Source organism: Grampus griseus (genome assembly GCF_964374135.1).
Source record: "Grampus griseus genome assembly, chromosome: 1".
Taxonomy (NCBI): domain Eukaryota; kingdom Metazoa; phylum Chordata; class Mammalia; order Artiodactyla; family Delphinidae; genus Grampus; species Grampus griseus.
Window position 1 is genome coordinate 158,016,573 of NC_139017.1, and position 21,770 is coordinate 158,038,342.

The 21,770-nt window shown below is 52.7% G+C and overlaps 2 protein-coding genes across 3 annotated transcripts; both read right to left on the reverse strand.

Annotated features, from left to right (window-relative positions):
* Positions 1-5: 5 nt before the first annotated feature.
* CCDC28B (coiled-coil domain containing 28B) lies at positions 6-4,336 on the reverse strand. 2 transcript variants are annotated; one of them, XM_082670798.1, is made up of 6 exons: positions 4,270-4,336; positions 2,828-3,015; positions 1,521-1,687; positions 1,209-1,402; positions 963-985; positions 6-154 (listed from the first exon to the last, which is right to left on the reverse strand). In XM_082670798.1, exons 2-6 carry the CDS (start codon positions 2,989-2,991, stop codon positions 100-102), a joined length of 603 nt encoding a protein of 200 aa, XP_082526924.1. In that variant the 5' UTR covers positions 2,992-3,015; positions 4,270-4,336; the 3' UTR covers positions 6-99. The 2 variants fall into 2 exon arrangements, with proteins under 2 accessions (XP_082526924.1, XP_082526925.1); XM_082670799.1 differs by lacking the exon at positions 4,270-4,336 and adding an exon at positions 4,049-4,247.
* A 2,372-nt stretch (positions 4,337-6,708) lies between these two features.
* Positions 6,709-20,258, reverse strand: TXLNA (taxilin alpha). Its single transcript, XM_082652125.1, has 11 exons — positions 20,183-20,258; positions 19,435-19,644; positions 18,033-18,371; positions 16,625-16,716; positions 15,862-16,032; positions 14,267-14,461; positions 12,362-12,481; positions 12,052-12,126; positions 11,445-11,537; positions 11,034-11,129; positions 6,709-10,304 (listed from the first exon to the last, which is right to left on the reverse strand). Exons 2-11 carry the CDS (start codon positions 19,610-19,612, stop codon positions 9,978-9,980), a joined length of 1,686 nt encoding a protein of 561 aa, XP_082508251.1. The 5' UTR covers positions 19,613-19,644; positions 20,183-20,258; the 3' UTR covers positions 6,709-9,977.
* Between the last annotated feature and the right edge of the window lie 1,512 nt (positions 20,259-21,770).

Consider the following 21,770-nt stretch of genomic DNA (forward strand, 5'->3'; position numbering starts at 1 on the left):
CCATAGCACCTGGGGGGGCCGCGGAACACCCAATCGAGTCCGTAAAAAGTCACAGTTTGAAGGGAATGAGAAGGGGCGGTCTGAGCCTGGGTCCGACACCTACACAGCTGACGGCTCCTCAGGCTCGGCGTTCTCAGCCAGGTGCAGCTTCTGTCTGTGCCTGTCAAGGATTGTGATGCTCTGGACCCGGGTCCTTGCAGCCCTATTTTCCCAACCTGCACAGGCTCAGTTTCCCCGACTGCGCAAAAGGGCGGGGGCCAGGGACTCTGGAGTGCTCCGTGGTCTGGGGTTGCAGTCCTCACCTGTCCTTCTTGCTAGGTGCCTTACCCCCTTCGCTTTTGCTTTAGATCATGCAGGAGCGTGCACCCGCACTACTTCTGATAGAACTAGATGCGGAGATAATTTAAGTCAGTAAAAAGAATTGTTCAGTGCTGAAAGAATAGGAAGACATCAGACAAGCTTTGCCATGGATTGGTGTCGGCTAAAGTACTTGCTAAGATTTTTTTTTTTTTTTTTTTTTTTTTTTGTGGCCTCTCCCGTGGCGGAGCACAGGCTCCGGACGCGCAGGCTCCGGACGCGCAGGCTCAGCAGCCATGGCTCACGGGCCCAGCCGCTCCGCGGCATGTGGGATCTTCCCGGACCAGGGCACAAACCCGTGTCCCCTGCATCGGCAGGCGGACTCTCAACCACTGCGCCACCAGGGAAGCCCCTTGCAAAGATTTTGATAAGCAAGTAAAACATATTCCCTGCAACCACCTTTCTTTCTCCTAATATTTGGGGAATTCTTTCTGCACCCTCTACCTGGGTAGGGGGAATTTGTGGCTAATTCTGTAGGACTGAAAGGGGTGAGGATGTTGGTTATCTGTAAAGATTCCTGCAGGGTGGTGGGGAGGCCAAAGCTGATTTTATCTCTGGGAGGCGTGCACACACTTACACACTGTCAAGTCCCCTTGAAAGGATACATAGAATTACTGAGATCTTCCAGCTGTCAACAGAGAGAGAAAGGGAAGTTTTTGTAAGGAGGGGCACCTGGTCAAACTCCAGATGCTCTGGGGTTCATCTTCTGGTGGGGGGTTGAGAGGCCCAGAGCTTTGGGCTCCATGCACCCCCAGCTTCTTACCCAGGGGCCAGGAATGGTCTTAGAAGCATGTACCCCTCCACACACCCTCTGGTGCCCCCAGGAACTGAAGCACCCAGCCCTGACCCACATTGCTAAGCAGCTGGTCCAGGTTGCGGTCAGCCATCGTCTTCTTCTGCTCCTCAGGTAGCCCCTCAGTGACCCCGTCCTCCTCCTCCTCCTCCTCCTCCTCCTCTCCACACACGTCCAGGCTGAAGTGCAGCCGGGCCAGCTTCTCCTGCATCTCCCGCACGTGTTCCAACTGCTCAAAGGAGCATTCCTTCCCTGGACAACACCTGTCAGCTCTGGGAGCAAGCTTGGGACCCTGGTCCCAGCCACGCCCCAGATACCCAGTCCTCCAGCCCCACCTACATGCCCTCTAAGCCCCGCCCCCAGGACTCACCGAAGGCCTGCAGCCGGCCTGAGTGGAAATCATTGAGCAGGTTCAGCAGCCCACCTTCCATCTCATAGACATCGGTCACCTCGGTCAGGAACGAGTGCTGCAGGGGGGTGCCTGCAGAGCCACCCCCACCTCCTGCCAGCACTGGGCGGCATTTCTCCTTGCTGACCCTGGGTGGGTGGGCATGGCCATGGTCACAGGGTGAGTGGCAGCCAGGTAACCCCAGGTCTTCTGTGCCATCTGTCTATGCACTAATTCACCCTTCTATCCACCCACCAATGTAAATGGATGTTTCGCCCTGTTCTGGGCACCGGGATGGGTAAAGGGAAGGGAGTGGGTGAAGAAGGGTGAAGGTGAGAAGTCAAAAGAAGTCTTTTTCTGCCAGTGATACATCCAGAACCATGCCTGGAATGGGGTTCCTGGGTTCCAGTCTGAGCACCTCACTCATTCTTCCTGTGACCCTGGGTGAATCACTTGTCCTCACCGGTCCTCAGTGAACTTGGGGACAGTTACTCCCTTATTACCATGAAAGCCATCTTACCTCTTCCAAAAATATCTTTCTGCCCCTCTTGTTTGTAAAAACCTTTTCTTTGAATTTTCCATTGCCCTCGGGATAACACTGAATGATCTTTCCAGCTTGGCCCCACTGCCTCTCCAGTTGCGTCTCCTACTATCCCTGCCCCAGTCCTGAGCTTCAGCTACCCCGACTTGGCCATCTCCCAACATGCCTCTCAGGCAGGTGGTGCCAAAGGCACAGGGAAACACAGTAATCAGAGAAAGAACGCATGGGTAGTGGAAACAAACACAGACACTATAGGGTAGGAGGCAAATTTTCAATCATTAAAAAAATTAAGCGGAGAATTCAAATTGTTTACCCAAGTATCCCCTCACCATTTCCTACCCCATGACAATCCAGGACCACCAAATCACCTGTGGTTCCTGGAACCTTCCAGGCAATATTTTCCTACCGTACTTCTGCCAGGCAAGCCCCTCAGCTTAGAACATTCTCCCTCTCCAGTGTGCCCAACAGCCTTCTCTGACTCACTTCCTGGAAGTTTGCTCACTCCCTGCGCTGAGGTGCATCATCATACTGTGTGATCCCCGTGACCCACCTGGCCTTTTCCCAACACACTTGAGAGTAGGAACTGGGTCTGAGTTCTCAGGGGCCGGTGGGGGGTGGGAGGAGCCCCAGGGAAGGCATGGATTACTGCTTAGTAACGTTGGCTAAGGCCCCCTTTACCTTCCTGCCCACAGGGCTCAGCCCAGAGTTAGGGTCCCTCCCTCCTTGCCCTCTTCCCTTCTGTACCCACCTCTTGAACTTGGCCCGCTGCTTGGGGGATGGCAGATGAGGGAGTCCCAGGGCCAAGGAGCCGCTGTGGCTGGTGGGCACTGGGACCCTGCGTAGTGTGCCTGGGGGCTGGGCTGGCTGGGTCAGGCAGGGCTTGGGACTCCTTTTCTTCTTCTTGTCCTCCATTGGATGCTGGCTAGGCCTCAGGCCCTGGGAGGGAGGCAGTCCCACTGAGATAGTGAGGGGCAAAGCCATCCCTCCACCTAGCAATCCCTGAGAGCTGCAAAGGATGGCCCCCAGACCTTCCTAACTCTCCCCTCAGCTGCCCAGTATGGGCAAGGCCAGGTGCCAGCACCTACTGCTGGGGTCACAGATGTGTATTTGAAGGAACTTCTGCGGCCCACCCCAGGTCCTCCTTGCCTTCCAGTTTTAGCCTGAAAACCTAGGCCCTGCCTCAAAGGGCTGGACCAGACACTATTTTCCTGCTGCTGCTGCTCCTGGGGTTTCCTGTCCCTGTAGCTGCGGGGGCGGAGCTGGCAGAGGAAATGGAGGGGGAGACAGGGTGGATGTGAGCTGGCAGGAGCCCGGCTGAGGATTACGAGTGTCTTAACTCGGCTCCGTTCTATTTATCAACTGCCTGGACAGACGCTGACAAACCTCAGCATGGAAGGTGACAGAGATGTGGATGGGATCACCTGGGAAGACCCCGGTGTGAGGCAGTAACCCCCTGAGGATGGGCAGCAATGGCAGAAGCCGTGGCACGCTGGCAGGGCTCAGTGTGGTTTCCCCGCACTGGCATCCCTCCTCTTCCACCCCGCCCCCAATGGCAAACACCAGGAGACTCCCAGAAGTTCCCTGGGACAGACTTCCAGCCGCTTCACCCTCCCCAGTCAGGAAGTCCCCGCTTGGCTTCAGCTGCAGCCAGAGAGGGCCGCGTGGTCGGGCACGTAGCAGGCAGCCTGGGCCTCCAACAAAGGCTGCGCCCGAGGCTGGCACCGCTGGATCTCCCGCCCGGCCCCGCCCCTTCAGCCCCAGGTCCGCGGAGGCCGCCCCCCAGATGGAGGTCTGAAGACCCTTTACGGGGTTTCCTCAAGCTGCTTACTCCCAGTTTCCACCACCAAGCCCGACTCCGCACTCTGGGATGGCGGTGGCGCTGGGGGCATAAGCATTTAAATTGTACGAGGCTGGCTGGCACTGGTGTGGGACAGCGGTGGTGGAGGGGAGACAGAAGCGCGTCAAATACCTGGCCCAGCAGCAGCTTGGTTCAATTAAGGACTCGATAGAAAAACTGCAGCGGGAGCCTCGGCTCCCCAGGAATGGCTGGGGGCGACCTGGGATCTATTTCCCACAATCTCCAAAGCCGTGTGCCAAATGGATCGCTCATCTCGGGAGCCAGGATCCGAAATGGAGCATCAGACCCGCGTCATTGAGCCTCTGCACCCACTCCCGAAGTGGGTAACTGACCTGGAGGTTTGGGGTCTGGAGTGATGCTTCCGTGGGGGTTCCCTCCGCCCTCCGCAGCACTCTCCAACTCGGGAACGGAAAGGGTGGAAGCTGAGCTCGCAAGAGGCAATTTGCATTTAAAGAGAAAGTGACCTTTTTCAGAGTGGGATGGAGTAAGATGGGAGGAACATCCCCACATTTATTAAGCTGTCCCTTTCACTCGACTTTACCTCTCCAGCTGAGCTAAGGTGATGACATTGGTTGTGTGATGGCAATCTAAAAAAAAAACGCTTTCACTTTCCTATCAGTTTTGGAGAGAAGTTACAGTCCCTTACCAAATGGTGGCAGCTTTGTCAGAAATGGAGGGGAGGAGGAGGTGGGGGGTAGAGAATGAATGAATATATATGTGTGTGTGTATATATATATATATATATATATATATATATATATCTCATATAAGAAGCACAAGAAGCAGCAGCAGCAGGAAAAAACTGCAAGAGAAGACAACCATCTTTCAAATGAGTCCCGGTCCCCTATTAAGCATTTTACGTGCATTTAATCCTCATAACAACCCTGAAGGAAGGTAGTCATTTTACTGAAAATCAACAATAGTCTTTTTTTAAAAATATATTTATTTATTTGGCTGCACCCGGTCTTCATTGCGACATGCGGGATTTTCAGTTGCGGTATGCAAACTCTAGTTGTGTCACATGGGATCTAGTTCCCTGATTACAGACCAAACCCGGGCTCCCCATGCTGGGAGCCGCTGAACCACCATGGAAGTCCCAACAGTAGTCTTCTGAGGTAACACCATTCCCCCACAGCACCCAGACACTCTTTGCTGGTAGGTGGTGAGGGCTGTATTCAGTCACTCATGAAATGACAAGACCAAGCCGACCCTCTCCCCACACCCAGGCCTAGGGGCCACGTGTGGGGAGCATCAGGTTAGAGCAAAACCAGTGTGATTACCCAGCGCTTGACACCAGCCCCCAGGCGGGAAACTTATGTGCCTGATGGGAGGCTGACCCAGCGCTGCTGGTGCCACCCCAGGAGGCCAGACCAATGGGGCAGCTAACAAAAGACCTGGCAGAGGCTCCCAGCTCAGGTCCCCAGAGAAGCATCTGATGCAACAGGAGGCTGCCCTGTAGTCTCAGATAACTGCCCCGGGGCCAGCGCACAGTGACCCTACCTACCTTCCCCTCCCACTGGGCAGGAGCAGAGCCTCCCTGGGCCCAGGCCTCCCCGAGTTCCAGAGGGCTGGGCACTCTTTCCAAAGGCACCTGAACAGGGCTCTTTCCCAGATGCTTCCAACACCTAGACTGCTCCAGAAGGGGAGACATTACTTTGGGACTTCCACAACCAGGGGTCTGAGGGAGGGGTCTGTGTAGGTAGGCAGAGGGGACAGCTGGAAGTCCCTCTCCTCCCCTACCAGGGCTGCTAGAGAGTGGCACAAAGGCTCCTCCAGGAAAGTGGCAGAGAGTCCAGGAGCACCTCTAGGGTGAAGTTATTCTCAGAGCTGCTTTAATCTGGAGCTCCAAGAATTGTGGCAGTCTCCCTGGACCCCCTCCAAAGGATATTTAACTGGAACCAACCCATGTGGCTGGCACAGAAACATATCAACCCATCAGGATCCTGGCCTGAAGGGGCAGAGGTTTTGTGGGGGTTGTCACAGCCAGCGTGGAAATGTCTGCCTGTGGAGGCCTGGAGGCAAATGCAGTTTGCCTCTGCCATTTGGGGGGCATTCATATATAATCCTTTGAGCCAGATCAGCCAAGGGAGGGCAGAGAACAGGGTGCTGGGTGAGGCCACCAGTAGGATGTCTCCCTTATAGGAGTCTCAACTTTTACACCTAGCCTTGGGGTGGGTGAACAGGAGTTAGAAACAGCCCATTCTTAAGGACTACGTGCAGTTTGGGTCTTGTCATGGAATGACAAGGAAAGGAATCAAAGGAACCTGGAGGTTCCTGTGTATTCCCTTGGGTGGGCCAGTGCCAAAAGGATGCTATGCATGGCAGACAGCCCCCAGTGGCAGTGATGACAGTGTCCCCTCATCTTAATTTGGGCCCCCATTGGCCTATGCCCAACTCTCTGGTCTCCTTGCTTTTTGTCTTCCTCATGGACTCGACCGATTTCCTGTCTAAACAACTTACGCGGTTGCCCGTGTCTCCTGGATCTAGCACGAATTCCTTAACCTGGCACACAGGCTCGTGATTTGGCCCCTGCCTCATCTCCCACCAACCTCCTGTGCACCTGCATTGTCAACCACTTCCTCACTAAATGTCAAACTTCCACTTGCCCTTTGGGTCCTAAGGACCTTCCAGGATCCAGTTCTATCCCCTTGCTGAAGGGAACAGGACCTCTCCCATGCTCCCATATCACAACCAACCTTTCTGTATCTAAAACCACCTTTCCCCGTCACTAGCCTGTAAACCCTCAGGGAACAAGGACAATTCTTTTTTTGACAGGGACAACTTTTGATTGAGAAAAATCATATATATATGATGAGCATCACACCAACTTTGCCAAGGGCTCCACTCAGGCAGCTGAAGTGTATTTGCTAGTGTCCTGAGCCTGCGGTGACTGTTGGAAGGCAGAGCCAGAGACTTCGTAGCAGATGTGGACACATCAGTGTGGCTGGATGGACCCAAAAGCAGCAAATGACCACGAAGGTCAGGAGAGAAAAAAGTTAAGGCAACAGACTCTTTATTTAATGTGGTTTTAAAATACATCAAAATCAAGTCCCTGGCTGTTGTGAATACCAAAAAGAGACAAAAAAAGGCCGTCAGCACAGCTTCAAACAAATCTGGACAGCCAGGTTGGGCCATAAGGGAAGCAGTTACAGGGACAGAAGGCAGCACCCTTCCCCCAGGCGGGTGCCTGGATGTCCCTAGGATGACCTCCTCTGTGCTGTGCAAGGTGGGAGGGCTGGAGCAGCAGTTGGAGAACCAACTCAGCAGGCCTCAGCCCTCCCCCATAGACACCAGGGCAGCTCCACTGGCCTTTTGGTCAGCCCTCCGAAGGGCCACCAGGGTGGGGGTGGAGGAGGAGAAATAACCATTTTTACAGACATAACATTCTCTTATAGAAAGTGCCTGAGCGCAGCCCATGGTCCAAAAACCTCACGGAAAACAAAATTTTTTAAAAGTGCTGCTGACACCTCTCAGAATCTGGTGTACATGAAGCTCTCAGCTGGACAAGACCCTGAGCACAAATTACTGTCAGCAGAGCCTCACCTGCTGTGGTCCCCTGGAGGAAAAACTAGCAATCTAAGAAACCAACACAGCTCTTGGTCCTAAAACTGAGGTCATGGGCATGAGACCTGCCCCAGGGAGGAAGGAACTGGTCTTCACTCATGGATAGGTCACCTCTTCATCTGGCCCAGGACCCTGGCCGGTATGGGCAGCACCCAGAAACCTGGGCTGACTTTGGGAAGCAAAGCAAGCAGAGCAGCTGTAGTGATCGGTTAAGATTTGGTCAACGAACAGGAAGAAGAATGGGGTCCCCAATTATAGCCTAGCCTGGATGCCTAGAGACAGGCGGCTGGAGGTGAGAGCAGAGGTTCTACCCTGCACAGCTGGGGCCACCTTGCTCACTGTAGATCCTCAGCAGCTAGACTTGGTTTCCGAGGGCTATAATTCCCCACACCACACTGGGCTCCAACAGTCCCCTCCCCACCAACACTATGGGCTTTAAGAGGTAGCTGAAGTGGGGCAGGCAATCATGTGGGTCACTGCAGGCCTTCCTGCTTGTTTTGAAGGGGGCAGGCAGAAACTTCTGTCTCTTCTCTGTACTTCCTTAGCTCAGCAAACCCCGTATGGGGTTGGCAGCTCTTATGTTCCTCAGCAGAGCAGTATCTCAGCCAGGGATGGCAAATAGGTCTCAACACTCATGCTGGCTGCTGGGGGAATCTTGAGAAATGATATACCAGGGATTTAGCAGGGAATACTCCGAAGCAGATTAGTGGTACCTGCCATGGGGGGAGGGGAGATGCTGTGCCATTCATTTGCCATCTCTGGTCTAAGTCCTAACATAATTCAGGAGTACTTAGCACTCTTCATGAACCTAATTATCTGAGGGATTTAAGTTAAGGGCTGAAAAGAGCGGGCTATTTGTGGAAGATGAAGGGACTTATAAGATAATGAATTAACTTCAAGGAAACACAGCAAGAAGCAAAAACTCAACCCTCCGATCCATCTTGGTCTGTGGCTCCCTCAGCTATACTGAAGCTGAGGCCCAGCTGGAGATGGGGTTACAGGACCCCAAACGCAGCGTAGCCCTGCTTCCTGACCCAAGACTCATTCTGCTGTTCCAGAACATTGTTCTGTACAAAGATTGACTAATACACTGGCAAGTTTGCCACCAGCAGGACTTTCAGAGTATAGAGTAGCATGTATGAGGGGTGGGAGTGGTGGAGCTAGAGAGGAAAACACACACAACTATCTGCAGCCATTCTGTGGACTTCTGGGGCTCAGTCAATGGCTGAGTCGCATTCTTACCCATTAGCTGTCAGATAAGAGCTGGGGGCTCCCACACAGGAAGAAATGGGATGTCAAGGGGGACATATCACAGCTCTTACTACTTGGGCAACAAAATCACGGCAAACCTCAAAAGAATGCACATTGGTGGTGTGGGTGCAGGAAGCAGAAACAGACTCATGAGGCCAAAGGGACAGCTGGACCCGGGGCCCGGCAACTGCTGCATGGAGACAGTGGTGGTGGCATCAGCAGTGGCCTCCCAGGATTGTAAGCTTGTGACAAAGCCATCAGAAGCCCTTTCCTTTCTCTCACTATAAACAAACAATCTGACTTCATCAAGCAGGAATCCTGAGCACCAACATGGCAAAGGTGCCAGGTGGGGTGGTGAGGGGGTGGGGCACTGGAGGCCAGGAACCCAGGCACCACCACCATAGCACCCCTTCTTCCTCAGAAGATCCTCAAAACAAACACTGTCATGTGCAAAACCGAAACAAAACCAAGGCAAACAGAACAAAACCCAAAAACCTTCAGAAAGAATCCTTTTGATGATCTCGTCAATCATTTGTGCAGGCTACAGAGGCACCTGTGAATGATAAGGCTACTGCGAAGCATCATTGGCCTGGTCCTGGCACTACCGGAGCGCAGGGGAAGCTGAGGGGCTCCCTACCAGCACATCATCCCGCACAGAACATGCTCCAGGTCCCTTGTCCTAGGTAGGGAAGCAGTCTAATCACTGGCTCTGAGTGCCTTGTCAATGCTCTGCCTGGCGACCCCTTTTCCAGATTAAGAGAAGCAAAGGAGCTTCCAGGAGAGCTAGGAGAGCCAGAGCTGCCCAAGTCCCACTAACAGGAGAACACAGTCATGGCCTGGGTGTGTCACCTGTCATGAGCCCTGAAGGTAGCAGGGAGGGAGGGGCTGAGCCTCAAATTGGGCAGGGAAACGCTCAAATCACTTCTCCTGCCAACTTACTGTGACGGCAGCCACAGACGACAACTCCGCTTTAAGACTCTTCAGCTCACAGAAGAGCCACTGACTTCATCTGTACACACCCCCACCTCTGATGCAAGCCCGTTTTACACTTACAGATATAAATGTATGAGGCCTTGCACATATGCCATATGTACGTAAAACTGACCCACAAAATCCAAAACTGCAAAGAGTCAGATGGCAGCCAGGTCACAGCACCCTGGGCCTCAGCGGCGGGAGCCTCACATGGGCCAGGCCTGGCTGGGCTGCTCGCTCCCTTCCCAGCTCCCTAGGCAGTGATGGAGGCGGGTTCCTGGGGCCCAGTTTGGCCTGATGCTTCCATGCTCGGTGCTCCGGGGCAGCAAGGAGCTTCTGTGACCCTTGGGGAGCTAGGTGCTTGGACCCTGGGCCCCTCGCCACCCTGTTCCTTGGAGGTATTGGCAGCCTCTGGCCTTCGCTCAGGGCCGCTGTCAGTGAGGGGAGCCTGGCCCCCAGCACTTAGGTCCTGCACCCTCTTGTTCAGGTCATTGCGCTCTGACTGCAGTGCCCGACACAGCTTCTCCAGCCGCTGTATTTTGACCTGCAGGCCCTCCAGCTCTTTGTCCCGGAGTGTTTTCTAGGGAGAGACATAGGGCCTTCAGTTCCATGTCATCAACGCCCCACCCAACACTGCCACTTGGTAGAAAACATTCACACTTTAACAACGCTGGGCACCGATCAGAGTAAAAAAGCTGGCCGCTTTCAAGTAAACAGCCCTGGTTTACGCTGAGACTTGGCTGTCGGTTGGGGGCAGTGTGGTGTAGAGAAGGGGCATGGCTTGGAGACAATGGATTCCTCTGTTTATCCACCAGATGGCCTTAGCAAAGTACTTGGCTTTTGAGCCTACTGCCTTATCTGTTATACTGGACTACTAATGTCACCCTCACAGATCTCAAGAGAGCTCAATGAACCGGCACATCTAAACACGCAGCAGGGTCTGGCACACAGCAGCCTCTCCGTCAATTAGTTATTTTCTCCTCCTACATCTCAAGCCACAAAATCAAATTATCTGGGCAGTTCTGCAGCTGCATGCAAGCTATGCGCATCACTGGCACCCCTTGTTTTTTCTGCTCCTTTCCTCCTTTCTTCCATCTGCTCTCTTTGCTTCCCCTACAGACCTATCACTAAGCTCACCACCTCCCTCGGGGAGACAGCCGATAGTGCCTCTGGACTTGGATGGACATGTATGTGAATCCCAGCTCCACCTCATGGCAGCTGCATCACTTCTCGGTACAATGTACAGGAAAGGGCCCAGTACTCAAGAGCTGCACACCCCCAGCCCAGATGCAGGTCACACTCAGCCCACCTCCTCGGCCATCTCAAGCAAGGCCTTGTTGCTGCTCTCCCACCGGGACCGGTACATGGTGGTTTCTTTTTCCAGCTTCTTGATCTTCTTAGTCATCTGGATTATGTGACACATAAAAGGAAATGGTCAGGGGTCCAGGCTGTCTGTGCATCTGTGTCTCCAAAGTGGGGAACGATCCCAAGGGGGTAAGGTATTACTGGGCGCAGTCAGTGCCCTCTGTGCCACCCCAGGGTGTCTCCAGTTAAATACAGCCCACCCAGACCCTACTTATGGTCTCAATCACACTATTACTGTAAACAGCTCCTCGTGAAGCACTCCAGGGAGGGGGCTTCCTGAAGGCAGGCCCAGTGTTCAACTCTGAATGAAGCTGCTTATGCCCCTGCAGCCACACCCAGTCTGGACCACTGTTACCTTTTCCATCTCTTGTTTGAACGTGGTGAACACCTCACTGCTTTTGGAAAGAGTGTTCTGGAACTCTTCAAACTTCTCCGTGTATAGGGCAAGCTGGGTGAGAAAGAAGCCCACAGGTAAGACTGGGTTTCTCTGGAGGGCACTTCTGGTCAACACACTCAGACTCACCCTTGGCCCTCTGACCCAACAACTCTCTTGAGATACCAGTTTTCTTTAAAACAAAACAAAAACCATATATTTGGAAGGATATAATCTAAAATGTTAAGCCTAAAAAGTAGGATTTGGGGGTGACTTGTATTTTCTTTTATGTTTGTTTTCAAACTTTTCTTCCAGAATGAAGTCTAACTAATGTAACTGAAATCACCCATTCCGTCCCCACCTCCTCAACAGCAGCACAACAATTCTGACTAGGAGCCGAGTACTTCGAGCTCACCTAGCCACCTGGTCACCACCACACAGGTGCTGGGAGGGTCCGGGGAGAACAAAGTCTTAGGAAGGTCACACAGGAGTCAAGGTGGTCCTAGAATGAGGGTTCCATTTCCCTCCCCACAGGATGGGGCTCAGCGTGGGGACCACGAAGGCACAGGGGGAGGCTATACAGTCTCACCTGCTGTTTCAGGTGGGTCTCCTGCTGCTTCATCAGCTCGCACATCCTCTGCGACTCCACAGCCTCTTTGAGGAGCTATTTCCGAGACAGGACCCCAGATTCCATCAGAAGCCCCCAGAGGCTACATCTGGATTTTCTTCGCCACACGCACCATAACCCATCAAGGCTTCCTGCTCTCAGACTGGTGTCTGAGGAAGCAGTGCCCTGGTCTGACCAGACAGCAACCTCTCCCGTACAAACTTGACTATAAGCTGAGCCAGAACCCAACCTGCCTCCTCCCAGACCCCCACCCCTGGGGCCTGAGCCTCACAAAATCCTTCTCCCGCTGGTGCCTCTCCTCTGCCTCCTTCAGCATCTCCTGGGCCTGCTGGAGCTTGGCGTCCACCAGCTGCTGCTGTAGGTCCTTGTGTTTGAAGACTTTGTCAATGTGCTGCAGGAAAGCATCATGAGAGGGGTCCATCTGTCAGGAGCTCCCTTTCTCAGGGAGACCCAGGGGCTGCAGGGATGCCCCATGTGCAGAGACCAGGGCACTGCCAGCCTACCACCTCAGTCTGACATGTTGGACTCCCACGTGTCCCATAGGATGTGGGACCCAAGTCCCTGGAAGGTCTACTGCCCAACCTCACCTTGTGTCTTTCCCACTGAGTCACTCTAGAGTGAGCACAGGGGTTTAAGGATGAGATCAGCTCCCAGGAAGCCAAGTAATAAAAATACTCCAATCTCTAGCCTTAAGAAAGATTACGTACTCCATTGGACTGAGAACCCTTACTTCTGGAGCCCAACTCCCTTGTAAATGAGAAGAAAGGGCAAACACGACTTCTCTACCAACATAACAGCTTAGCTCAGTTGGCAGAGATCTGCTGTATCTGTAGGTGAAGATCAGATGTGTGGATCCCAAGGAATGGCTGTCCTGACTGCTGGAGGAGCCCCGGGAACTGGGACCAGGTGAGAAAACAGTGATGGAGAGGTGGTGATGAACGTGAGTGCTACTTCAAAGGTCAAAGCAACTGAAAACAGGGAGGTGGAGAATGCGATATATTTTTTGGATGGGGGAAGAAAACGTGGCTTCGAGATACGTCTAGTTTGAGACATGATGAATTTCAGTCACCTGTGATCTACGGTTGGGAGGCTTGTGGGCCAGGATGGGAGTGCCTGAATCTGACTGGGGACGGGGTGCACCTCCACTCCCACAGGGAGAACCAGGGGGAAAGGAGAGGGAAGACGAAGAGGGGCCTCAGCTGCTTGAAGTAGGTGCCTCACTCTGGTGGCTCAGGAAGCCTCCATGTCTCTCAGTGCTGAGGGACAAGAACCAAACCAACTCCTCTCAAACCAGCCTTCATCCCAGAGGATGAAGCACAGGAAAAGAGGTGGGTCAGGGAAGGCCCCTCCAGGCCCTGCACACGTGATCACTACACTGGACTGTGAGCCCAAGAGGGCAGGGTCTTGCCCATCCCACCCACCACCACACCCACCACCACACCCACCACCACACCCCACGGTCTAGGAAGGGGCCTGGTCCAGCCCTGTAAGGTAGCTGCCAATCTCCCTGTTCACAACATTTAAGAAACAGAAGCCCAGAACGCCAAGTGACTGGCGTGTGGGGACCCAAAGAGAGGGATCTGAGCGCCTGGGGCAGCAACCAACACCAGCCAAGGGAGTGATATCCTGCCCTTTCAAGTGGCAGGGGCAGCAGAGCAGCAAGTAATCAGAGGACACAGCCCCTAGAGTCGATCACTAAACACAGTTCCAGCTCCTCAAATTCTAAAATACTCTGAAAACTGAAATTGCCCTAACCAAGCAGATAAACTTGTAAGGCTAATAAGCATTGTAAGGTTAATTATAAACCTAGGCGAGAATACTCAGAAGTTTTATTGCATAAGCATTAACATGTCTGATTTGGGGGTGCTGCCACACGGCCCTGCTGGGGGTGCTACATAATACCCAGTCCATGAACATAACTCTAGTCTAAAATGTGGACAGTTCTAATTCCAAAAGACACCTGGCCCTACTGTTTAGGACGAGGTGCTGTGGACCCGCGATTGTGTGGCCACAGGCGAGTCTCTTCTCAACACCTCAGCTCTCATCTACATGAGGATGTACAACATCACTCCCCTCCCGAGGAAAGGAGGGAGAATGGGGGAAGGGATGAAGCCTAGAAAGCGCTGCCTGGCACCGGCATCCACCCAGAACCCACAGTCCCCTGGCGACCCCTCACCTCCTCCCGTAGCTCGTACTGCTCAATCAGCTTCTTGAGCCTCTCAGCCAGCTCCACGTTCTCCTGGCGCAGCTTGGAATTGCGCTCATTGTGCTGTTCCATCTGCAGCTGGATGTCATTCAGTGTCACCTGGAAGTGCGAGGTCACCTCCTTGCGTTTCTCCTCCTCCTCCCGGGCCCGCTGCACGCCTTCTTCCTGGGCAGAGAAGTCAGCCCCAGCTCCATCATCCACTGTCCCCTGGCCAGACTCACAGGGCTCCCCCACCAGTTCAGGTATGTTCTCTCCCAGTAGCCCTCCCTGCTTTCCAAGTGAGGAGTAGCCAGGATCCAAGAGGTCATGCAATGGGGGCTCCTAATGGACCCCTCTGTATATCGGGTGACATCGAGCCAGAGACTCCCTAGAAAAATGCAGGCATACACGTAAGTGCCTTTCTAAAGAAATCTGGATTTCCTGAGGCCTACTCTTCCAGGCCTCAGAACAGGATTTGGAAGACCTATTTGTCTCAGTTTAATGTGCTTCTATCTCTGACCCACCCCCTCTCCCCTGACCAAGTAGTTAAAATTCAGTAATTCCCAGGGTTGGCAGGGCTGTGCAGAATTAGGCACTCAGACACTGTTGGTGGGAAGGCAATCTGGCAAAATCTATTAAAATTTGCATATTCTTCGACCCAGACATTCCACTTCTGAGATTTATCCTATGGATAAATTCCATGTAATTAGCCAGGGATATATATAACAAGAATTTTCACTGTAGCTCTATACATGAAACAGTGAAAAATTGGAAACGACACAAAACACATTAACTAGGGTACTGATCAGATGCAGCATATCCATACAATGATGCTGTTAAAAAGAATGAGGGAGGCTTATAAAACTGCTAGGGAAAGATAAGGCATTGTGTAAAGTGAGAAAATGGAATAGGCTATGAAACAATACATGTATAATAATTTCATTAAAAATACTTTACGTAAGCTTTTATATGTAGACAGGAAAGTCAGAAGGCTGCACTTAGACTTACATATAAGTAGGTTTACTTCCCATTAGTTTCTGCTGGGACCGGGACCAGGGTCAAGGAGGGTGGGCAACAATTACCTTTGATTTGTTAGACTTTTGTCACCTTTGTATCTTTTACATCACATTTATATTAAATTTGTAATGTTTTAAAATAAAATACAATTGAGAAAAACAAGTTGCAAAATATATTTACTGATGCAAATTTTTAAAGAAATATAAAGGATATATATACAAAAGCTATCTGGAGATCACAGTAATGACCAGGTCTTAACCAGACTGACCCCACCCTAGGAGAAGCAGAGGTTGGAGAAAGGCCCCAGCACTCCAGACTGATGACCCTCTCCACCCTCCAGCTGCTCACCTGGGACTGCTATGGGATGGAGAAACCTAAAGCCCTGCATCCAGGTTCCTTCAACACCTTAGCCTTTACCTCATCTAATACAAGTGCATGTCAAGTGGTTACAAGTAGCTCTCTAAAGTACGGCATCATTGGGGAAATCTCTTTCTATGCCGAAAGCCTGTGCTGCTTTTAGGGGGAAAGCCACCAAAGACAAGTGAGGTCAGGGAAAGCGGCTGGCCCACCTTGAGGGAACGGTTGTGGCGCTGCAGCTCTCGGCACAGGCTCTCGAGCTTGCTGCGGGCCAGGACAGCCTTGCTGTGCTCGCCACGCAGGTGGTCCTTCTCCTGTACCAGCTGGCTCTGCTTCTTCTGCAGGAGCTTCATCTGCTTCTGGGAGTTCCGGTGCTCCTCCAGCTGGGAATGGGGATGGGGACGGCAGGTAAGAGCCCCGTGGGGACCCAGGGTCTCCTGAGCTGACCCGACTCCAGCCACCACAGCTCAGGCCGGACACTATGAGAGTGCTTCACACACTGCCCCCAATAACCCCAAGGGCCCCAGCTCAAGGATACAGAAATGGACGCTAAGGACAAGCAGAGGGGCACAGCCAGCAGATGCCAGTTTCTCTCTGAGCTTTGACTGCAGATTCAAAGCTCGCAAGACTCTCAGACCATGACATTCCCCCAACTCTCGGGACACCCATGCCCTCAGATGAGCCCACCTGCTACCCACCTCCTTATACTCAGCAACAGACCCTGGTTCACCATTTCTCTCCTCAACATGATTCCTAGAGTCAAGGTGGCCTTTTCATTATCGACAGATAATCCTTCTGGCTCCCTGGCTTCACAGACCCTCACCTCTTCCTCAGACCCTGTCCTCTCTCAGCTCAGGTCCCCTCCCATGAGCCTATTCGGCACTGTACAGGAGAAATACAATGCGACTCAGAGTAATTAAAAATGTGCTGACCTCCCAGGGCAGGGAGGGTACGAGGAGAATGGGGAGAACTGACCAGCTCAGCATACTTCTTGCACAAAGCCGCGAGCTTCTCCTCTGGGGTACTCAGCGTGTTCAACGTCTGCATCAGTAACGTGATCTCCTTTCCTGCAAAGCACAGGGAGCAAAGGCATGTACCCCCTTCTCTGGGGGCCCCCCCTTCAGGTCTGGGCCCACTCTTCTGCCTTAAGGTAGCCCTCCCCTATTCTCCAGCACCCATCACAGACGACATGCTCAATAAATACTAATTAAATGAATGACTGAGTCTCTGTCAAATCCCCGTGGTGAGCACCACGAATGGGAGAAAGAAAACTGCCTACTCTACCTACAGGTGAAAGAAAGGTGTCCCACCTGCGAAGTCAGTGCTGTTTCAATGCAAGGAAGGCCCTTCTGAAAGAGGAAGGATGCAAAAGGAACAGGTCTCCTTAAGAACACTGCACTCCAGTCAACAGAGGCAGACAAGAGTGCACTTTAAAATGACTATCCTCCCCAATTAATAAATATAGCTTTCAATATTTGATCCTAAGATTAAAATAACTAAAAAAAAAACCCTTTAAATTAGGGCAACAGGTAGGGGGGGTGGGGGAGTAGCGACTAAGACATGGGTGTAATACCACCTTTGATTCTCTGACACACACTAACCCTCCATCCCCACCCAAGTGACTCCCCCATGCCTGTGACTGAGTCAAAGAGAGGGCCACTGTACATAGCACTGTGCCAGGCTCCTGAAGTGTCAACCCCGGGAGGCTCTGAGAGATCAATGCAGAGAATGCAAATCATGGGCACACAGGCCAAAACAAATCCAACCCACAGATGGGTTCTGTTTGGCTCCTATCGTATTAGTTGCCAACTATTAAAATCTAGAGATTTCACATAGTAACTCTAGATTTCTGGCTTAAAAAAAAAAAAAAAGCCAGCTACAATTTTTACATGCTATCAACTCACTGGGACCAGGTGGCAGTCAAGCTTTTGGATAAAGGGGGCATTCTCTTGGTCTCATGGGGCCCTCTGGCTAGCTTGGTTTATTTGAATTTTCAACCCTGGTCTAGTCTAATTCTCTTATTGTGCAGAGGAGTGAAAACTAAGGACCAGAGAGGAGAAACGTCTTGCCCAAGGTCACACAGCAAATTAGAAATGGTGCTGGCGGGCACAGACTGCCGACTCAGGACTCCTGCTTTCCATCTCTCAAAGAGAGCAGGCTGGACTTCGGTTCCTGCTTGCTCCCAAGGCCAGAAGCCCTTGTGCAGTGAACAACCTGTACACCTCTATCTATGGCACCACCGTCCCGGCTTTGATTAAACGACGTAGTTTGACAGTTCTGGAAGTAGGGTTTCCTCTGAATCCTGGCAGAGCAGGCTAGCCCAGGATGTCAGGTCCAAACTCCCTCCCCTCACCAGCCTCACAAGCAGCTGCCCTCTGCTCACCCAGACCCTTGGCTTTCTTCTTCTCCTGTGGCCTTCGGTGGTCTCGGTCTACGACCTCGTCACTTGCCCGGCTCTCGTCTGTGCCCGGCTCCCCCTTGGAAGTCTCTTTCTCACCATTGACTACTGGGGTCTCTGGCTCGGGCTCCCCATTCCTCGAGGCATAGGTCCTGGACTTCTCTGCATCTTCGGGTTCAGCTGGCTCACCCTGTGCCCCATCCTCTCCTGGGCCCCCCTGACTGTTGTCAACACAGTATGTACTGAGGATGTCTTCCAGCTGGCGGCTCAGCTCCTCAGAGACATCCTGGAGGGCCCCAGACTGAGCAGTTTTGGCTTGTGCTCCTTCGGCAGGAGAGGATGAGGGGCAGAGAGAGAAATAAGATGGTTATGCCACTGGTTGGGAGTTTTCAGGCCCAAACGTACTGGTTTGGGTTGCCTAACTTCTCTAAGGCTCAGTTTATTTCCCTGTAAAACGATGTAACTATTTCTCACTACTGCCCAACCACGCTTGTTGTGGGTATAAAAGAAATCAAGTAAGTAGACCATCCAACACACAGGGGTGGCAGCATGTAGCAGGAACTCTACGTCCAGTCCATCCCCTTCTCCTCCCCGCCAATGTCACCTCTTGCCATTAAAAAAGTTTCAGGGGGCTTCCTTGGTGGTGCAGTGGTTGAGAGTCTGCCTGCCGATGCAGGGGACAAGTGTTCGTGCCCCGGTCCGGGAAGATCCCACATGCCGCGGAGCGGCTGGGCCCGTGAGCCATGGCCGCTGAGCCTGCGCGTCCGGAGCCTGTGCTCCGCAACGGGAGAGGCCACAACAGTGAGAGGTCCGCGTACCGCAAAAAAAAAAAAAAGTTTCAGGGAATTCCCTGGCGGTCCAGTGGTTAGGACTCCATGCTTCCACTGCAGGAGGCATGAGTTCCTGGTTGGGGAACTAGGATACTGCAAGCCGCTGGCGCCGACAAAAAAAAAAAAAAAGTTCCAGAGGAGACACTGCTTTGGGAAAGCAAGTGTTCTCCTTACTTGCTGCAAGTAATAAATCCTTCCTTCTCTGGTGGGGAAAAAAAAGTCCCAGAAATGCCTCAAATATAAACAGCAGTTACCCACTGGTGAACGACGTGTTTGTAACCTGGATTTGCTGGTTGGGTGTCTCATTTGACTGCCAACCTGACTTGATTCTGTCAGAGCCTTCTCTCAAGAGAGTTCTGTCCCTGTGCTTAGAGTGGGAGCCTCTATCAACTCCCCAGCAGCCAGTGGGGACTGCACAGACTCAGCGCTGTCCTCCTCTCATTCTACATTTCCTCCTTGCTGGGTAAACAGTGGCCTTGGCCTCTAACTCCAGAAGCTGGACCGGCGCACCACAAACTCCTCCCCCTGCCCGCTGGAAAAGCAGAGCTGGCACACACCCTCAGCCTTCCCTGGAGCCTGGATGGTGGAACCTTCAGCTTCTGTCGCAGGAGCCGACTGGCTAGGCCGCCCCTGGGCTCCCTCGGGTCCAGCTTCCGGTTGCCCCGGGGTGTTTTTTGGGTTGGAAGTGTTGCCTGATTGCTTGGCAGCCCCATTCTTTTTGTCTTGGTTCTTCATTGTGGTTTGCAATGTTAGGTTAGGAGCAGATCCTATAGAAACAAACACACTTGCTATTTTCCAGACTTTAAAATTCTTCGCAGCCTGGATCAGAAATCCCAACACCGGGCGCGCAAAGCTTCTTGAAACAAACCGGCAGGCCTTCCCTGGAGGGAGCCAGCGGTTCTCCGTTTCCGGTCCGTCACCGGCGCCTGGTGTGCCCAGGAGCGAGGGAGGAGCGGCCTCCTTTTTCCTGAAGCCACTTCCCGGCACAACACGGTCCCCTCACCACAGGCCGCGCGCGGGATACGTTCAGGGCCCGGGACTGACGTGGCGGGACGCTGGATTCCCGGTCCTTCCCCGCCCCCCACGCCCCACGTGCCGCTCCCCCCTCAAACCCGCGCGCAGCCACCCACGCCTCGCGCGCCCTCCAGCCGCGCGCGCCGGGCGCGCGCATGCGCACAGGCCTCAGCCCTGCCCCCCGGCCCGAGCCCTAGCACGGAATCCACGCGATTCCTCGCACCGGCCAGAAGCGTCTGGGACCACAGACCCTCTGGCTCGCTTCGTACCCCTAGCCGACGCTGTACGCACCTCACCGCCGACGCCCTGACGGCTTCGCCCGCTCTGCCCTCGTACCGGAAACCCTGGATAACTGCTGCCGGCAGAGCCTCCTGCTAGCGCCGCAGCCAATCAATAGCCGGCGCTCGCGCGAGGCTTGCTGGGAAAGATGAAGCGAAGGCGGCCTCCGAGGCGGGTGAGTTGGGAAGGGAGGGGAGGGAAAGGACTACGCTTCCCTCCATGCACCGGGGCTGACCCCCACTCCCAAGATGCAATAGGGTTTTAGTCCTCGGAGCCGCAGACCCAGGAGGTCCGAAAGGAGCCAGTCATTCTGCACAAATACTCACGTCAGCCTCGTTTCTGTCTCGAAGGAGCTATGATTCAGCTCCCAGAGCCTTGCGCCTGGCTGCTTTTTCCGGTACGCCTCCACCACCCCGTCCCTCCTGCTGTGAACATCTACGACTATCTAGGAACCCTGAGGACGAGGGAGAGAATACACTGGGCTGGGCATCAGCCCTGTATTCCAGTCCCAACTTCACTAATTTGCTATGTGACGGTATTCTTTTCCCTCCCAGGGCTTCAATTTCCGTATGCAAATAGAAGGTTTTAATAGTTTTTTGAACAATAGCTTTCCCCGTTCCTCGTAAATACTGTACTGTTTGTTATTGCCAATTTACAGCTGTGGACTGTAAGACAAAGGTTAGGTAACTTGTCCAAGGTCACATCGCTATTGAATGATTAGAGCAGATTCAAAGCTAGAAAGTCTGGCATCCATCTTTACTGGACTACCCTGTCTCTTACTCAGAAGAAACAACCACCACCGTAGGCTTTCCTTGAGGATGAATCAAAATAACTTGGGAAAGTAATTTATTTTTCCATCTTCATTACCAGCTTGAGCCCCTCTCTGAAAGGTGCTGAGGGGGCCCTGCAAGGGGGACTTTGGCCTCAGCAGATTCCTGAGGCTTTTCTGACTGGCCCACCCTCTACAAAGTCCCAATTGCACTGGAGCTAAAAGGGAAAAAAAGCCAAGCTTTTCTCCAAGTGTAAGATCACAATTCTTTTTCTGTTTGTCTATAGATAATGGAATAAAGCCCAGCAACCCATGTGCCTGGAATTTAATGCCTAAATGGTTTGTTTGGCTTCTGTTTCCAGCCAATCCTGCCCAATCCCTCTGCCTTTTTTGTTACATCTCTACTTTTACTATCTCCAGGATTTCCCAGGTTTTTGCAGGTGCTTTTCTACCTTCCAAAATTCCCTTCTTGGTGAAACAAAATCTTCTGAGGCCCACTGAGCTCAAAGTTCACTTCAGAACCTTTTCAGTACTCTGCAGTCTGTCCTAGCTCCCTGGGTCTAGACAGAGTTCTATCACAGCATTAGTGATGAGGTGTTGAAATTATTTACTTACAACTCCCTGAACGTTCAAGAACTGTTGGCTAAATACTTTAGTCCTAAAGCCTAGCAACAGTCTGGGGGCTGAGAAGGCAGAGAATGTTTTAAATTGTTGTGCAAATTGGGCATCTTTTTAGGGCTCTTAAGATGTTAAATATTTCCTCTAGTTGAAGAGACTTCAGCGCAGTGCTCTTTCCCACCCCTTAGGCAGTGTCTACCAGGTAACACTGAG

Excerpts from the sequence above, each read along its gene's own strand:
- TXLNA (XM_082652125.1), bottom strand. The coding sequence starts at position 19,612 with ATGAAGAACCAAGACAAAAAGAATGGGGCTGCCAAGCAATCAGGCAAC. Across the intron at positions 11,130-11,444 it reads TCAAACAAGAGATGGAAAAG|ATGACTAAGAAGATCAAGAA; the intron begins GTAACAGTGGTC and ends CACATAATCCAG. Across the intron at positions 10,305-11,033 it reads TGCTTGAGATGGCCGAGGAG|AAAACACTCCGGGACAAAGA; the intron begins GTGGGCTGAGTG and ends GTCTCTCCCTAG.
- CCDC28B (XM_082670798.1), bottom strand. The coding sequence starts at position 2,991 with ATGGAGGACAAGAAGAAGAAAAGGAGTCCCAAGCCCTGCCTGACCCAG. Across the intron at positions 986-1,208 it reads TGGACCAGCTGCTTAGCAAT|CTGGAAGATCTCAGTAATTC; the intron begins GTGGGTCAGGGC and ends CTCTGTTGACAG. Across the intron at positions 155-962 it reads GAAGATCTCAGTAATTCTAT|ACAGAAGCTGCACCTGGCTG; the intron begins GTATCCTTTCAA and ends TGACAGGCACAG.